The following is a 14,970-nucleotide window of genomic DNA, read 5'->3' as shown; positions in this document are numbered from 1 at the left end:
GCTGAAGCAAATACAAAATATAAGACCACCAACCATCTATACATATAAATATGCCTCTGTATAGGTGCCCGGATATCACAGTAGTTAATGTTACTTCTGAGTCAAAATCCTCAGGGATTATTAATATGAAACAAAATCCTAACCATAACAGGATAAACTAGGTAGCGTCTATACATACAAATATTATTATATTATATTATTTATTCTAACTGCCACAGCTAATTGGCCCTTTAATGGCTTTATTATCCAAATGAAGACTACATATATAGTTATAAAACAATAGCAATTTGCTATCGGTAGCAACAAACAAATTAGCTATAGTTAGCTTGACAAATTTACAAATATCCACTAGCATAGTGCACAAGCGTTGTGCCTCAGGTAAATTTGGGAAGTTAACTAGTAATACCTAATTTGCTTGTTGTTACTGATAGCGAACTGGTATTGTTTTTTAACTAGATAAGCAATAGCATACAGAGTTTCAGCCATCACTTGTCTGGAGTGCAATTTGGGCAGGTTCCTTTTATCTCTTTACGTGTTCAATCATCGTGTTTAGCTAAACCTTTATTTCTCTCAAACTGTAAGTTGCATTGTATGTGGTAAACTATTATATCTTAGTTATTAAGCCAGCTAGTTACATCACCAAATAACTTGCTTGCTCATAATATAGTTGGTTAGTTAAAGTGAAAACTTAAATAAGTATATACAAATAGTGTTGTGTAGCATACCAAAGTCAAGATTTCATAAAGTCACCTGAACGGCAAACATTTTCTTAATAGAACACTACGAAAAGACAGCAGGCTCTGTTGCGTTTGTCACTGTCAGCTTTCTAAAACAGCGCACGAGAACAGGGAACTGTATAATAACACTTTTTCATGTGTTATATTCATAGACATAGTGTGAACAGTGTTCTGGTTTGAGGTTGTTGGTTGCTGCAATTCCTCTCTTGATCGTTAGGAGTCCGAAATGACCTATTGTATCTTTAATTAAGTATTGAAGCATATGAGTAAAGCGAATGTTACTTTTGACTCCATATTATGAAAATGCTTAAACCTGTAACAGGATTCACTAGCGAACATGCTATAATGATGATAATGTTAGTTAACGTTAGTTAAACTGTACAATATGTTTTTTTTTTTTAATGAAATAATATGAAATCAGTTTTGGTAGGTAACTCACATAACATTCAAATGTTTATGGGTGCTTGTGTAGAATTTCTCATCTGAAAATGACACATTAAAGCCATTGAGCTGGGCTAGGAAGAGATGCATTTGCTAAGTTACCTTGCTAGCGGAACTGGAGGAATATTAAAACAAGGGGAGCAAAATCTTTAGAGGTGAAGTTGATGAAATAATCCTGTGTTGGACGGAGCCTGTGTTGTATCTCCAGCCCATCTCCTGGTGAGCTACATTAGTGAGCTAGCATTTTGCTTTCTGACATTTAACACGTTAGCTTGGTAAAAAATTTGTTAAACCATGTGAAAACTTTTGGTGTTGAGATACTGACGTCTCCAGTTACGGAAGGATGTCCATCCGGTCTTGGTCGCCAACTTGTGAAATACAGAAGTAAGTTCTTTGCATGTTGTGACGCCTCGTTTATTTGTGGCCAACAACAGACAAGCTAACTGTTCACGGTTCATTTTCAATGGCACCTCATTTCCAAAAATATAAATATAAATTTTTAATAACAACAGAAGCACACGAAAACCTGCTTTTTGGAAAAGGCACTATAAAACTAGGACTAAATGTTCTAATTGGGTGAGAAACTGTACACTGTAAAAACTTTTAGAAAAGTTGAAAGTTGAAAATTCTCAAATTTTCACTAATATTTTTAAATAAAAACTACCAAACAGACTTTCATGAAATTTCATGAAAATCAGGATTCATTTTAATACCTTACCAAAATATTTTTCATGTATATTGGTGCCAGTATGGCAAAACGACAAGATTGGTAATTTTTGTGTTCTGAATGCGTGTGGTTCAGACATGTCTCTGTTATCACATGCATTGGCAATACAAAATCTGATGTTCTGTCATGCCAATAAAGCAACTTGAATTTAATATATATATATATATATATATATATATATATATATATATATATATATATATATATATATATATATATATATATATTCATATACATGCTTTGGCAATACAAAATGTAATGCTCCATCATGCGAATAAAGCAACTTGAATTGAACTGAAAAATTGATAGAGGGGAGAGAGAGATGGTAAGGTTGAGTGTGGAGAGAGAGAGAGAGAGAGAGAGAGATGGTAAGGTTGAGTGTGCAGATTCCCAGTTATAAAAGATTGGAGAGTCAGCAGCTCACCCCCCAACCCCCACTTCAGCCCCCCCCCGCCCACCTTCATCTCAGCAGCGGAAGGGGGCTGTCTGTGCTGCATTTCTCCCTCCCTCCCTCTCTCTCCCTCTCTCCCAGTTGTCTCCCTCTCTCCGTGCAGCAGCAGCAGCGGCAGCAGTGGAGGTGCTGGTCTCAGGGCTCTGCCATGCCTGGGGGAGAGGACACACAGCCCCCCGCCAACACCTACGCCTGCCCCTGAACAGCACCAGAGAACAGCTGCACGGGGCTGGAGAGACAGAGCAAGGAGGAGAGGAGAGGAAAACGGAAGAGAGAATTCAGCAGAGAAAATGAGGGATTAAACAAGAAGAGAGAGGGGAAAAGAAGCAAACCTAACTACCTATTGTCCAACCAGCAAACACTTTCCAGCCTGGCATCTCCGGAGAGAGGAAGAGCAAGAGAGAGAAAGAGAGAAATGATGTGCGCTTAATCAAGTGATGAAGAAGATGAGGTGAGTGATTTACAGCGTGGAGAGAAATCGCATGCTGTCACACACACACACACACACACACACACACACACTCACACGCACACACACACACACACACAGTCTTTGCAGTATTTTCTTGCTGACAGTGCAATGTTACAGTAACGCATGTTCCCTTGAGCACCTCCAGATGCTGGCTGGAGCTTTTGTTTATTTTTTTGGGGCAGGTTGGGGGTTGTATGTGTCCCCCTTTGCTGTTGAGATTAATTTGTGTGGGGGGGCTGTAGAGGGTTTTTTGTTGGGGGGGGGGGCAGGTGTGTGTGCCACTTTGCTGTAGTTCTTTTTTGTGTGGGGGGGCTGTAGAGGGTTTTTTGGTATGGGAGGGGGGGGGCTATCGATGGTTTTTTGTGCGGGTGGGGGTGGGGTATAGAGGGTTTTTTGGTGTGGGTGGGGGGCTATAGAGGGTTTTTTGGTGTGGGTGGGGGGTATAGAGGGTTTTTTTGTGTGGGTGGGGGGGTATAGAGGGTTTTTTAGTGTGGGGGGGGGGGGCTACAGAGGGTTTTTTGGTAGGGGCAGGTATGCATGGCACATTCACTCGGGTGGGTTGGCTGCAGCTCACTGCAGTAACTGGGGGAGCCTGGATGCAGCTGGCACTGGTTCAAACTCAGCCTGGATGCCACTCAACCCAGAGACAGAGTGTGGAGCCTCTCTCACACACAGAGCATCTCTCTCTCTCACACACACACACACACACACAAACACAGGCACCACTGTGTGTGTGAGAGACACTGTGCATTGCCGGGGTCGAGTCCTGCTAAAAGCAGGACAGTGTCTGGCACAAACCCCAATGTATTATTCAGATTCTGGGTCTGAACAGTCAAAGCAAGATTTGTTTTAGTGAGGTGGCTGATGATTAATAAATCTCGCAGTCACACCTCCATTCCACACCTGCTATGTGTGCTTTCATTTGTGCTGCCCTGATTACTGCAGAGAATAAAAAGTACTTAATCAATAAGTTTACTAAGAAACAAGTTTAATCTGTCAAAGTTTCAAGATAAGTCAAAGGACACAGGTCACAAATAACATGGGCTAAAGACACAGGTCATATCCTCACACATAAGATGGGCTAAAGACACAGGTCATATCCTCACATAACATGGGCGAAAGACACAGATCATATCCTCACACATAACATGGGCTAAAGACACAGGTCATATCCTCACATAACATGGGCTAAAGACACAGATCATATCCTCACACATAACATGGGCTAAAGACACAGGTCATATTCTCACACATAGCATGGGCGAAAGACACAGGTCATATCCTCACACATAACATGGGCGAAAGACACAGGTCATATCCTCACACATAACATGGGCTAAAGACACAGGTCATATTCTCACACATAGCATGGGCGAAAGACACAGGTCATATCCTCACACATAACATGGGCGAAAGACACAGGTCATATCCTCACACACAACATTGGCTAAAGGCTAACACAGGCCATATCCTCACACAGATGGATAGAGTCGTTTGTCTAATTTTGTTGCTGAAATGTGCACCGCCTGCTATTTTCGTCTAATCGGAACGCGGTTTTCACCCAGCGTTTTTCACCCATTACTGATTAGCCTACCAGTAACGGTGGCCAGTGATTCTATCTTGATTCCCAGAAGTCACAGTCACTACCCAGCTGGAACTGGAACTCGGATGTACAATGAATTTTTATGAAAGTGTGATTGTGACTTTTTTATTGGCAGAAACATGCTTTCCTTGACTGATGTGTAGGGTGGACTAACACTTCATTTCGGGTTAGGGTGTTAGTCTTAGGGCACTTAACTGAGTGTTCTAACACGCCTTAGGGTGCTTCACCACTTAACTGAGGACACTTGATTGAGCGCACTTGATTAGGGATGCTTGACTAAGGCAGTAGGCTGAGGGGAAAACCGAGGGTACTTGAGCAAGAGTACATAACAAAAGGCACTTAAGTAAAGGCAGGTGACTGAGGGTACTTGACTAAAGGTAGTTGACTCAGGGCTCATAACTGAGAGAACTTTACCAATGGCATCTGTCACCATGGATCATTATGATCAAGGGAAGTAGCAGGAAGACACAAGAGTCTAAAAATAAGGTGAATAGGCAGGACTCATTTTTACAGTCATGCAGAAAAAGAATGAAGGTGTCCAAAATAAGGAAATAGAAAAATAAAGAGGAAAAAGCAACTATATAAATAAGAAAATAACTGCTACAATAATCAGGACTTCAAAATACAAAAACAAATTTAAACTCTACAGAATCAAACAATTGTCTCCCAGGCTCTGCAGAATTGTCAAACAATTCTGCAGAGCCTGCATCGACTTGGCCCCTCCTTGGGACCTTACTGAGGGGAAGCCATTTTATACAACCAAAATTATACAATTGCAATAGCAAAGCAAAATAAATATAGACCATGTACCAACAGGGCTCATAGAAATACCTTGTTAGTTTTTCTAAATCATTCTCACCGCGCCCTCCCCCCCCCCACCCCACCCCCCCCACCAAAGGAAGTCCTAAAGCCACAAAAATATAAAAGGCCAAGAAGTGGCCCGAGGAGTTTTCAGAATAACAAATACAAGCAGACAAGCAGGGTATTGGACAGTGAACACAGACACCGGTTGCCAGTGCACCAAAGTAACGACCAAGCATTTTTGTTTTAAAATATTTTCAAGGTCAATAGTATGCCTTTAAAATGGAAATGGAAATGCTTTTCATAGGCGACAACCCGTCTGCCTTTATTCCTTAGATCATTATATAGGCTAGTAGTTCATCAGCGAATGAGGTAGGCTCCTGAATGACACACCTGATCCACTGGACCTGGGGTAAGACTTCAATCACACAGATTTCACACTACCCAGTCTCACATTAGTTCCAGAAGTTGCCTGGGTTTGGACATGAGCTCCCTGGGTCATACCCGAGAGTTTTAACCCATCTTGTTTGCACAAGAGAATCACGTGATCCCATTTCTAGCAAACTGCGGAAAGTTCATATAGACCCTTTATGATCTTCTCCCACTGAGGAAGGCTGAGAAGGCAAAGAGGCCTCTTTGGCCAGTGGGATGAGCACACTCAGTGAGCCCAGTGCTGATGGGAGCTCATGGGGTAGTACCGTGTAATACGACTTTATACTATATCACAGTGAATTGACTTCATTATGCATGATGCATTTTGCAAACTAAAACAAATGCTACCGAAGTCTCAACCACCAGAATCTCTAGTAAGAGTGAACATCCTCTTACTTAACTAGATGTAAGCACGTAACTCTTCAGAGTTACATACTTACATCTAGTTAAGTAAGGCCACTGCCAAATTCTACCAACCTTTGGCTGGAGGTATTAATGTCAAGCTGTCAATGTCAAGCTCTATAACCTATTAACAAGGACAATGGGGTGAGCAGTTATCTGGCAGTCAGAGGGTTGCCGGTTCGATCCCACCCTGGGTGTGCCGAAGTGTCCCTGAGCAAGACGCCTAACCCCAAAATGCTCCTGACAAGCTGATTGGAGCCTTGCATGGCAGCCAATCGCTGTTGGTGCGTGAGTGTGTGTATGAATGGGTGAATTTGGATAAAGGCGCTATATAAATGCCAACCATTTGCCATTTACAATGAGGGCACTTAACAAAGGGAATTTGAATGAGGCAATTTGACTGAGCAGCTGACTAAGGGCACTTGGGGGCAGATAATTTCATTCCCATTAGTTCAGAACAGGCTTGTCTGGTCTAGTTCAGATGGTTCACGTGTGTGTGAACCATCAGTACCTGTCAGGGACCATGAGAAGACTAAATGAAGAAATGGGAACAAGATTCCTCTACTTTCAAATTGCTATGAAGCTCACTACATTTGAATGACATGTCTGCAGACAATAACGGCCTGAAGCATTACTGTCATCAGTGAATCAACCAAGTGTTTATGGCCAGGAAGGGTTTATGACATCATGCACAAGAAATGAAGGATAAATATCAGCAAGGCACACAAAAGCAGCTTGTTTTTGAAATTTAATCTCATAGGTTTACCCAGGGCTTTGGAATCCTCAATGAGTCAATCAAATATGCCAACAGTGTGAGATTAAGCATCAAACTGAGTCCTGAGCTGCAGGATTACCAGGATTTTCTTCATGGGGTGGCTAGGGGGCATGGAGTCACCAACTCAGTAAAAACCTTATTAATGTTCCCTGTCCTTGTCCCCCCCTCCCTTCTCAGGATAGCCCTGATGATGCCCCCCTGCACGCACTTGAGCTGTATCCTGTTGCTGCTGCTGCTTTTGGGACAGGGCGGGCTGAATATCTGCCCCCCCACGTGCTCCTGCACTCGGGGGCACAGAACGGTGGACTGTTCAGGGCGGGGCCTCACCCAGCTCCCGGACGGCCTGCAGCACAACATCCACGCCCTCAACCTGTCGCACAACCGGCTGCAGGACCTGGACGGCATGCTAGCCCATTTCACGCACCTCCGCACCCTGGACTTGTCCCGCAACCGCCTGTCCCACCTGCCCGCCGGCCTGCCCCGCGCCCTGTGGGACGTCCGCGTGTCCGGCAACCGCCTCCAGCAGCTGGAGAAGAACGATACGGCCTACCACTGGAACCTGCGTGCCCTCGACCTGTCGTCCAATCAGCTGGAACGCGTGGTCTTCATCAACAACACCCTGACGGGCCTGCTGTCACTCAACCTGAGCCGCAACAAGTTCTGGACGGTCCCCACCAACATGCCCACCAACCTGGAGACGGTGGACCTGTCCCACAACTACCTGGTGCAGATCCTGCCCGGCTCCCTGGACCGGATGACTCGGCTGGCCCACTTCTACTTGCACGGGAACCGGTTTGTGGCGGCGGACGGGGAGGTGTTCCGGAGGTTACACGGGCTTCGGCTCCTCACTCTCTATGACAACCCGTGGGCTTGTGAGGACGAGCAGGGCCTGAAGGACCTGCTGGACTGGATGCGGCAGACCTCCGCCCGGGTTTTGGGGTGTCCGTGTCACACCCATTCGGTCTGCGGGGAGGCCCACCTAGCCTCCACGGGGTGGTGGCACTACGCCTCCTACACCCTGCACCCCGTGGGGGCTGACGCCTACCCTAGTCGGCCCCCCATGCAGGCAGTCACCTCCGGGTTCCTGTCGAAGTCCGCTCTCCTGAACCCGGTCCCCAGCCTTATCCCGCCGGGCCCCGACGGGAACCCTGCGCCCTCCCAAAGCCACCGCCCGGCCTCCACCCTGCCCGCGTTCTCCACCTTCATGAGCACAACGCCCCGCCCGAGGAGGGCTGGGGCGGCGGGCGGAGTCGCGGGCGGAGTCGCGGGTGGAGCTGGAAAGGGCGGGGCAGGGTTAGGGGTCCCCCGCAGCACAAGCGATGGACTCAGTGCCCCGCTTCCATCCATCATCGCTCTGATCTTTTTTCTAATGATCATATTCCCCAAAAGCATCTGAACCCCCCTTTCCACCCTCTCTTTCCCGAACCATTGCCTTTCCCTCAGACTCCACCGAGCTTTCAGCACCCCCATACCTCCTGTGGATCCACAGTTTGTTTTCTTTTATTATTATTATAATGATAACCTCTGACTGTTACTGCCTATATTAAAACCGGATGTTTATTCTTTTCTTCTGAATGCTTCCCAACATGTCAACTGCCGAATGCAGAATTTGAGTAATGTATGACCACATTATGAGACTCATCAATATACATTATCTATATCCAGTGTGTAATGCATAAGGGAACACAGCTATTTAACAGTATTACTGGAAAACAAAATGTTCCAATCTCTGTATTATGCTTGTCCATTGAAGGATAATGCTGTATTTTATAAATATAAAAAGACACAGAAAAATACTTTTTGCAAAGTGGTGTGTGTGTGTGTGTGTGTGTGTGTGTGCGTGTGCATGTGTTTGAGATGGGATGTAGTGTAACATCACACTTTAGCGAATGAACAGAGGATGGAGAGATGTGAAGGTGTCTTGTGACCTGGGTCTTATCACTAGGCAGAGAATCAGAAGAGAGAACACACAAAAGATTATGCAAAGGGTTATGCACACAAACACATGCATAATCTCACACACTTATTCATTCATGTCATTACCACGAGAAAGGACTAGAGGCAAAAACTAAGTGATGAGCAGTCAACTTGATAACCCAACCTTCAACCATGAAAGAAAGCAAATAACAGATATGGTCACAACACAAGTTATACTAAAGCGTAGTTAGCCAATGTAAAACGTGCTTGGGGTGCAAGAAAAAGACCATGTCAATAACTATGCTCATCAAAACAGTCATAATTTCCCAAGCTGGTCGCCAACACCCTTCCACCTGTAAAAAACACTGGCCACATCTCCCGGTCCGGCCACTGGGCGTCACTGTGGCATACTACGGACAGGACCGTAAAGGGATAATGCAGGAGAGTTTCCATACCCTACCCATACGTTTACGGCAAGGTGACTCAGCCCAACCCGCCCCACCCCTGCAGTGATGTCACAGTGGTGTCACAGCCCCAGGGTGATAAAGGGCAAGCTGGTGCAGACCGCAGCCTCACCCGCCACCAGGACACCGCACCATACGGACTCCAGTCGCCCAGCAGACACACATACACACGCACAGGTGAGTACATGTGTGATTCTGCCACACCTGCCTGACCAGTGGCACCTGGGCGCTCAGCCTCCAGTCGCACCGCTCTGCAGACGAGGCATGTCTAAGTAAGTCTGAAAAAGAGGACGGGAGGGAGATGGAAAAAGAGTGAGCTTTCTTTTGAAAGCAAGGAGAGAGCAGTATCGTTTTAAAAATATTTTTTGTTTCCACAGTTTTATTTAAAAGGAGGGAGAGAGAGAGGGATTGTAGGAGTCAGCAAGCCATGGCATTCACAGGGTGCCTGTGACATGTGTAATTTCTCTTAAATTGTAGGTCACCTGTCAGAGGTCCAGATGCTTTCGAAGGTGGGGCTGGGCTTGCTGGTGGCGGCAGTTCTGATGCGACTACTGACTGAGAGCCACGGTCGCATGAGTGGGGAGGAAAGCGGCAACAAGCAGAGCAACATGAATGTGAACAAGGGGAACTCGTCCAGCAACAGCACCAAAGGCAATGGGCATACCACCCAGCCCTCCCGCCCCTCCACCTCTGCTTCCGACCGGGGGGCTGAATGGTCCTCCACTGCCACCCTGACCCTCGCCTTGAGCTCTGTCCTGCTGCAAAACGTCTGACCCTGACCCTCGCCTTGAGCTCTGTCCTGCCCTCAGAGGGTCACCAAGCCCCAGATCTGCACCCTGGCCCACCTCTTTTTCCTTTCAGAAGGGGTTTATCGCTAAATTTCGACAACAACAACCCTGAAATCGGCACTCTCAAATGATTTCTTTATTATTTCAAACTAGAAACCCAAACAAAGAGTAAAATAGAAACCTGATCGAAAAATGAAGAAACTGGACTATTATTTACAAAATGTTCTATGTATTTTAAATTGCTGTTCAATTTAATGTACCACAACATTCTGAATAAAGCAGGCTAGGCTTTCAAACATAAAGATGTCAGGGAGGAAAAAGGAAGAAAATAAGTGGCTGTCAATTATAAATTATTTGAAGAATCAACTCCCAGGGAAAGTGGTAGGTTAGCCATAGTGAGTGTGCTAAACAAGTTCAGTTCCAATAGGGTGCAGATTTACACAAGCCCTTATGATGTCCAAACAAGCACCTGTGTTTCATGTTGTGTTGTAGGACTTAAGAACAATCTCTTAGAATCCAGATACTCTTCCTGTTAAGCCTCGCACTGTGTGCAGACATATCATGGTTGAGTCTTTCCAATGGTGGCGTGGTGTAGATCACATAGGCGTTCACGGAAACATGTTGCTTGTTAAAATACTGTATAAATAAATTCCCTTCTCTTGTTTAAATTCCTAACTACTGTCATCAAACTGCTGTAATCAACTGATTGATTGAATGTAGAATTCTAATGTAATTGCATTGTAAAGGAACTGAACATTGTCTTGTAAATTCATTCACCAATCCAAACACAAGTACTGTATATGTAAGGTCATTAACACAATAAAAGTACATGTGCAAGGTATTGTGCTCATTGTGAAAATATTTTTGAACCAGTTTTGGGTATATCTAAATAAATTACCAAACATTTGGTCATACGGCTATTCTTTTAAATGCAGACTGCAGAACTTTAAGTGACTTTTAGTGACTTTATGTGTCACATTTTAAAAGGAAAATAGGATAAAAACCAGAGAGACAGCCGACCAGCTACCAGCTCAGACAAGATACCAGCACTAGATGATTGACTACCCAGCTAGATCAGTTTGCCCATTCTGGTTCACCTGCTCATACCCAGCAAGACCAGTTTAAGACTACTAAGTGTGTAAGCACTGGATACTCTACACTGTTGGTAAGTGTTTAGGCACTAGATACTCTGCACTGCTGGTAAGTGTTTAGGCACTAGATACTCTACACTGTAAGTGTGTAGGTGCTAGATTCTCTACACTGTTGGTAAGTGTGTAAACACTGGATACTCTGCACTGTTGGTAAGTGTTTAGGCACAAGATACTCTACACTGTTGGTAAGTGTTTAGGCACTAGATACTCTACACTGTTGGTAAGTGCTTAGGGGCTGGATCTACACTGTTGGTAAGTGTTTAGGCACTAGATACTCTACACTGTTGGTAAGTGTTTAGGCACAAGATACTCTACACTGTTTGCGAGTGTTTAGGTCCTGGATACTCTACACTGTTGGTAAATGGGCTAAATGGGCTGTATCTCGGCTTCTTGTCAATCACACTTTTGTCATCTGCTTTTTTATTATCTGTCAAACAAGAGTTCCAAATATTGATTGAGTTCTGAATTATTATTCCTTGATTTTCACAAGCATGCACACACTCAGAATCAGGATTGATATACTGAGAAAAATCACAACTCTAGTTTCTTGAGTTGGAGGCTAGTATATGAGTTTCCGCCTGGAGCTAGCAAATTTCCACATTTCTGTGTTTGAGAACTTGGAAATTTGCCTTGCTAAGCAATTTATCCATCCAGTAAGGGTCAGCCTTTAACAATGTTTAAAAAATGTCCTGTCAATTTGGTTCTGTACTCCACAACTTTAGATTTGTAATCAAGCAATATGTAGTTAAAGTTGACATTCTCAGCTTTTATTTAAGGGTATTTCTATACACTCTCAGAAGTCATCTCACTTTTTACACATAACCCCCCTCCCCATTTTACGGCACCATAATGTTTAGGACAAATTATTGTTATGTAAATGAAGTAGCCATGTTTAGTACTTTGTTGCATATATTTTGCTTGATTTGTTTTTTGTGGCTTTTGTTGGATAAAGATTTTATTTGTTGTTGTGTATTGTTTTATTAAAATGGAATTTGATTTAGGCCCTGTTTTTACATTTTATATTTTGGACATTTAATTATTTTGATCTTGCTGTATGTACACTATATCAGGCTTTGATTCTGCAGTTCTGTAGCCATTGCAATGCGTGTTCTATTGAATATTAAATCAGGTCCTATTGCCTTAAGTAACTCAGTACTTTGTCAAGTAGCTCAATCAACTGTTCAAAGAAGACTTAGAGAGCAGCAATATAGAGGCTATACCACAAGATGCGATCAACTCATCAGTTGTAAGAATCGGAAGGTGAGATTACCATTTGCAAAGAAGTACAGTGATGAGCCACAAAGGTTCTGGAACAAAGTTTGATGGACTGATGAGACTAAGATTAAGCTGTACTTAAGTGATGGAAAGGCCAAAGTGTGGAGAAAGAAAGGATCTGCTCATGATCCAAAACATACAAGCTTATCTGTAAAGCACTTGTGGAGAAAATGTCATGGCTTGGGCTTGCATGGCTGCTTCTGGAGTGGGCTCCCTAATCTTAATTGATGATGTAACTCATGAAGGTTGCAGCAGGATGAATTCAGAAGTCTACAAAAACATTCTGTCTGCAAACTTACGGAGAAATGCCTCCCAACTAATTGGGAGGAAGTTCATCATGCAGCAAGTCAATGACTGAAAACACACTGCCAACACAACAAAGGACTTAATTAGGAAGAAAACGTGGAAGGTTTTAGACTGGCCAAGTCAATCACCAGACCTTTTGATGATGTCAATGGGTCACAGGCTTCATACAGTTTTTTCAAGCAGGGGATATGCTACCAAAATATTAAGTGTTATTTACTTTAATTTGCTTAAAAATACTTTAAGTATACAGTTTTGTTCACCTAAAAATTGTGTGGTCTGATACAAAAGCCATTTAACACATCAAGGTGTAAATACCAGGAAATAAAAGCTGAAATTCTGAACTCTTGTCTCGTGTTCATCTATTTATCTCAACCCCAAATTTATTCAGTGTATTGCAAAAACAAAGGAATTGGCCTTGCTGTTCTGGAGGGGACTGTAGTAGCCTATGTAGTACAGTACTGTGTCTTGCATCGTGATTGTGTGAAGTTGTGATTGACATTAAACTATAATAGGAAACTAAGCTTCCCTACTTTGTATTCAACAAATAGAATTAAAGCAACTAATATTTAGAGTGACCTCACCATTTTAGTCAGCAGCACCCCCTAAGCATCTTCCAGCACCCTTAACTATATGTGTGATAGCCTGAATGAGACGCATGCAACCTGCCAGCTCCCCGTCCCCGAGGAGCAGAACTGGGGCCACATGACCTCCAAGCAAATAATGTAGTTTCTCTTTTGTAGTTTTCCTTATGAAAATCAGGAGAGCAAAGCAGCCCATATTTAGTCTGAGCTCCAGGGCGTCAAGGAGGGTGGAAAACTTGGTGTGACTCAGCCTGACTAGAACAAACAGATTATGACAGAAAAGCTGACTGTATTTGGAGAGGGGATTCCCAAACTTGTGACTCTATGTCGCAAAGACGGTTGATAATCACACCTTGATGTCCAAAGTGGGCTACAATGGAGCTGCTATTTTTAACAAAATGTGTTTTGAATTTCAAGCCTCGGGTGTGAACTTTAAGCAGTGTGAAAGACACTGAGGTGCTGCCCTGAAATAATGCAATCACAGCACTAAAGCAAAGACAATATTGGTAGTAATATTAATAATAATGAACAAAAATATTAATTTTAATATTGACTGTAATATTATAGTATGATAACATCGACAGTGATAATAACAGTGTGCCTTTGCCCTCTCCTAGAGCTCAGAGGTTTATTATTTGAGGGGGTCGTGAGGTTGTTTGAAATATTTTCCATGTTTTTGATTTGAGAAGAAAGGGAGAGTGCCTCAGCACCCCCTCCCTCTCCTCGTAGGGGAACAGAGAGTTTGAGCTATATATCCCCTGGACTCAATTTGCTTAGCAGATTCCCAACCCAACCCCTAATCCTGAACCTAACCCTAAACCTATCCCTTTCACAACCCTAACCCCTGTCCCCAACCATAATCCCTGTCCCCGAACCTGACCCCTAACCCTGACCCCTACCCTAAGCCCTGTCCTCAACCCTGATCCCTGTCCCCTACCCTGAACCTGACCCCTGACCCTAACCCTGACCCCTGTCCCAACCCTGACCCCTGTCCCTAACCTGTCCCCGACTCTGTCCCTGACCTTAACCCCTGGCCGGAGCGGGGGGAAGGGGGAATGTATTTAGAATTTCCCTGCAAAAATGCATAATTTACAAGCACAAGTCCGTTCAATGGAAAATCCTGAGGGTCAATTTACTTTCAGGGAAGTTACAGTTTTTTGGTGACAGTGTGCCCAGTTTGCTCTACTACTAGACATGTTTGTTTGTTTGTGCGATACTGTGATGATGTGTGACGCACACACACATGCACACACTCTCTCTCTCCCCCTGATGTGTGTGTCCAGGACACAGTCCTAGCATGGTTTGCATGGCAGGGGGTGGGAGTGTGTTTATTTCCATGCTATTTACATTAAATTACATTAAAGGCATTTAGCGGACACTCTTATCCAGAGCGACATACAATGAAGTGCAAATCAAACCCATATTTTTAACCTTGAAGGGGGAGAGATTTGACTAGGCACCTCATCCAGAGGACTCTAAGCAGGGTGTTCCTTGATTAAGTGGCTGAGGTGGGAGGTGTTTTAGGGTAGACCTGCCAATGCGGATTGGCCTGCATTTGTGCCATAGGTCTGGGGCATGGGCCTCAATTAGCATTTGTCTCAGCTAGCTTTGGCCTCAGTTAGCATAGGTTTCAGCGAGCATTGGTTT

At 44.0% G+C, this 14,970-nt stretch overlaps 1 protein-coding gene across 1 annotated transcript; it reads left to right on the top strand.

Moving 5' to 3' along the window:
• The first annotated feature begins 2,464 nt into the window (after positions 1–2,464).
• Positions 2,465–8,637, top strand: omgb (oligodendrocyte myelin glycoprotein b). The gene is made up of 2 exons (XM_061218308.1): positions 2,465–2,807; positions 7,019–8,637. The coding sequence occupies exons 1-2, from the start codon at positions 2,794–2,796 to the stop codon at positions 8,235–8,237; spliced, it is 1,233 nt and encodes a 410-aa protein (XP_061074292.1). The 5' UTR covers positions 2,465–2,793; the 3' UTR covers positions 8,238–8,637.
• Positions 8,638–14,970: the final 6,333 nt, after the last annotated feature.

The sequence above is a fragment of the Conger conger genome, chromosome 13 (assembly GCF_963514075.1).
Source record: "Conger conger chromosome 13, fConCon1.1, whole genome shotgun sequence".
In the NCBI taxonomy this organism is placed as follows: Eukaryota; Metazoa; Chordata; class Actinopteri; order Anguilliformes; family Congridae; genus Conger; species Conger conger.
Note: the sequence above shows the minus strand (reverse complement) of the source record. Positions and strands in the feature narration are given on the sequence as shown.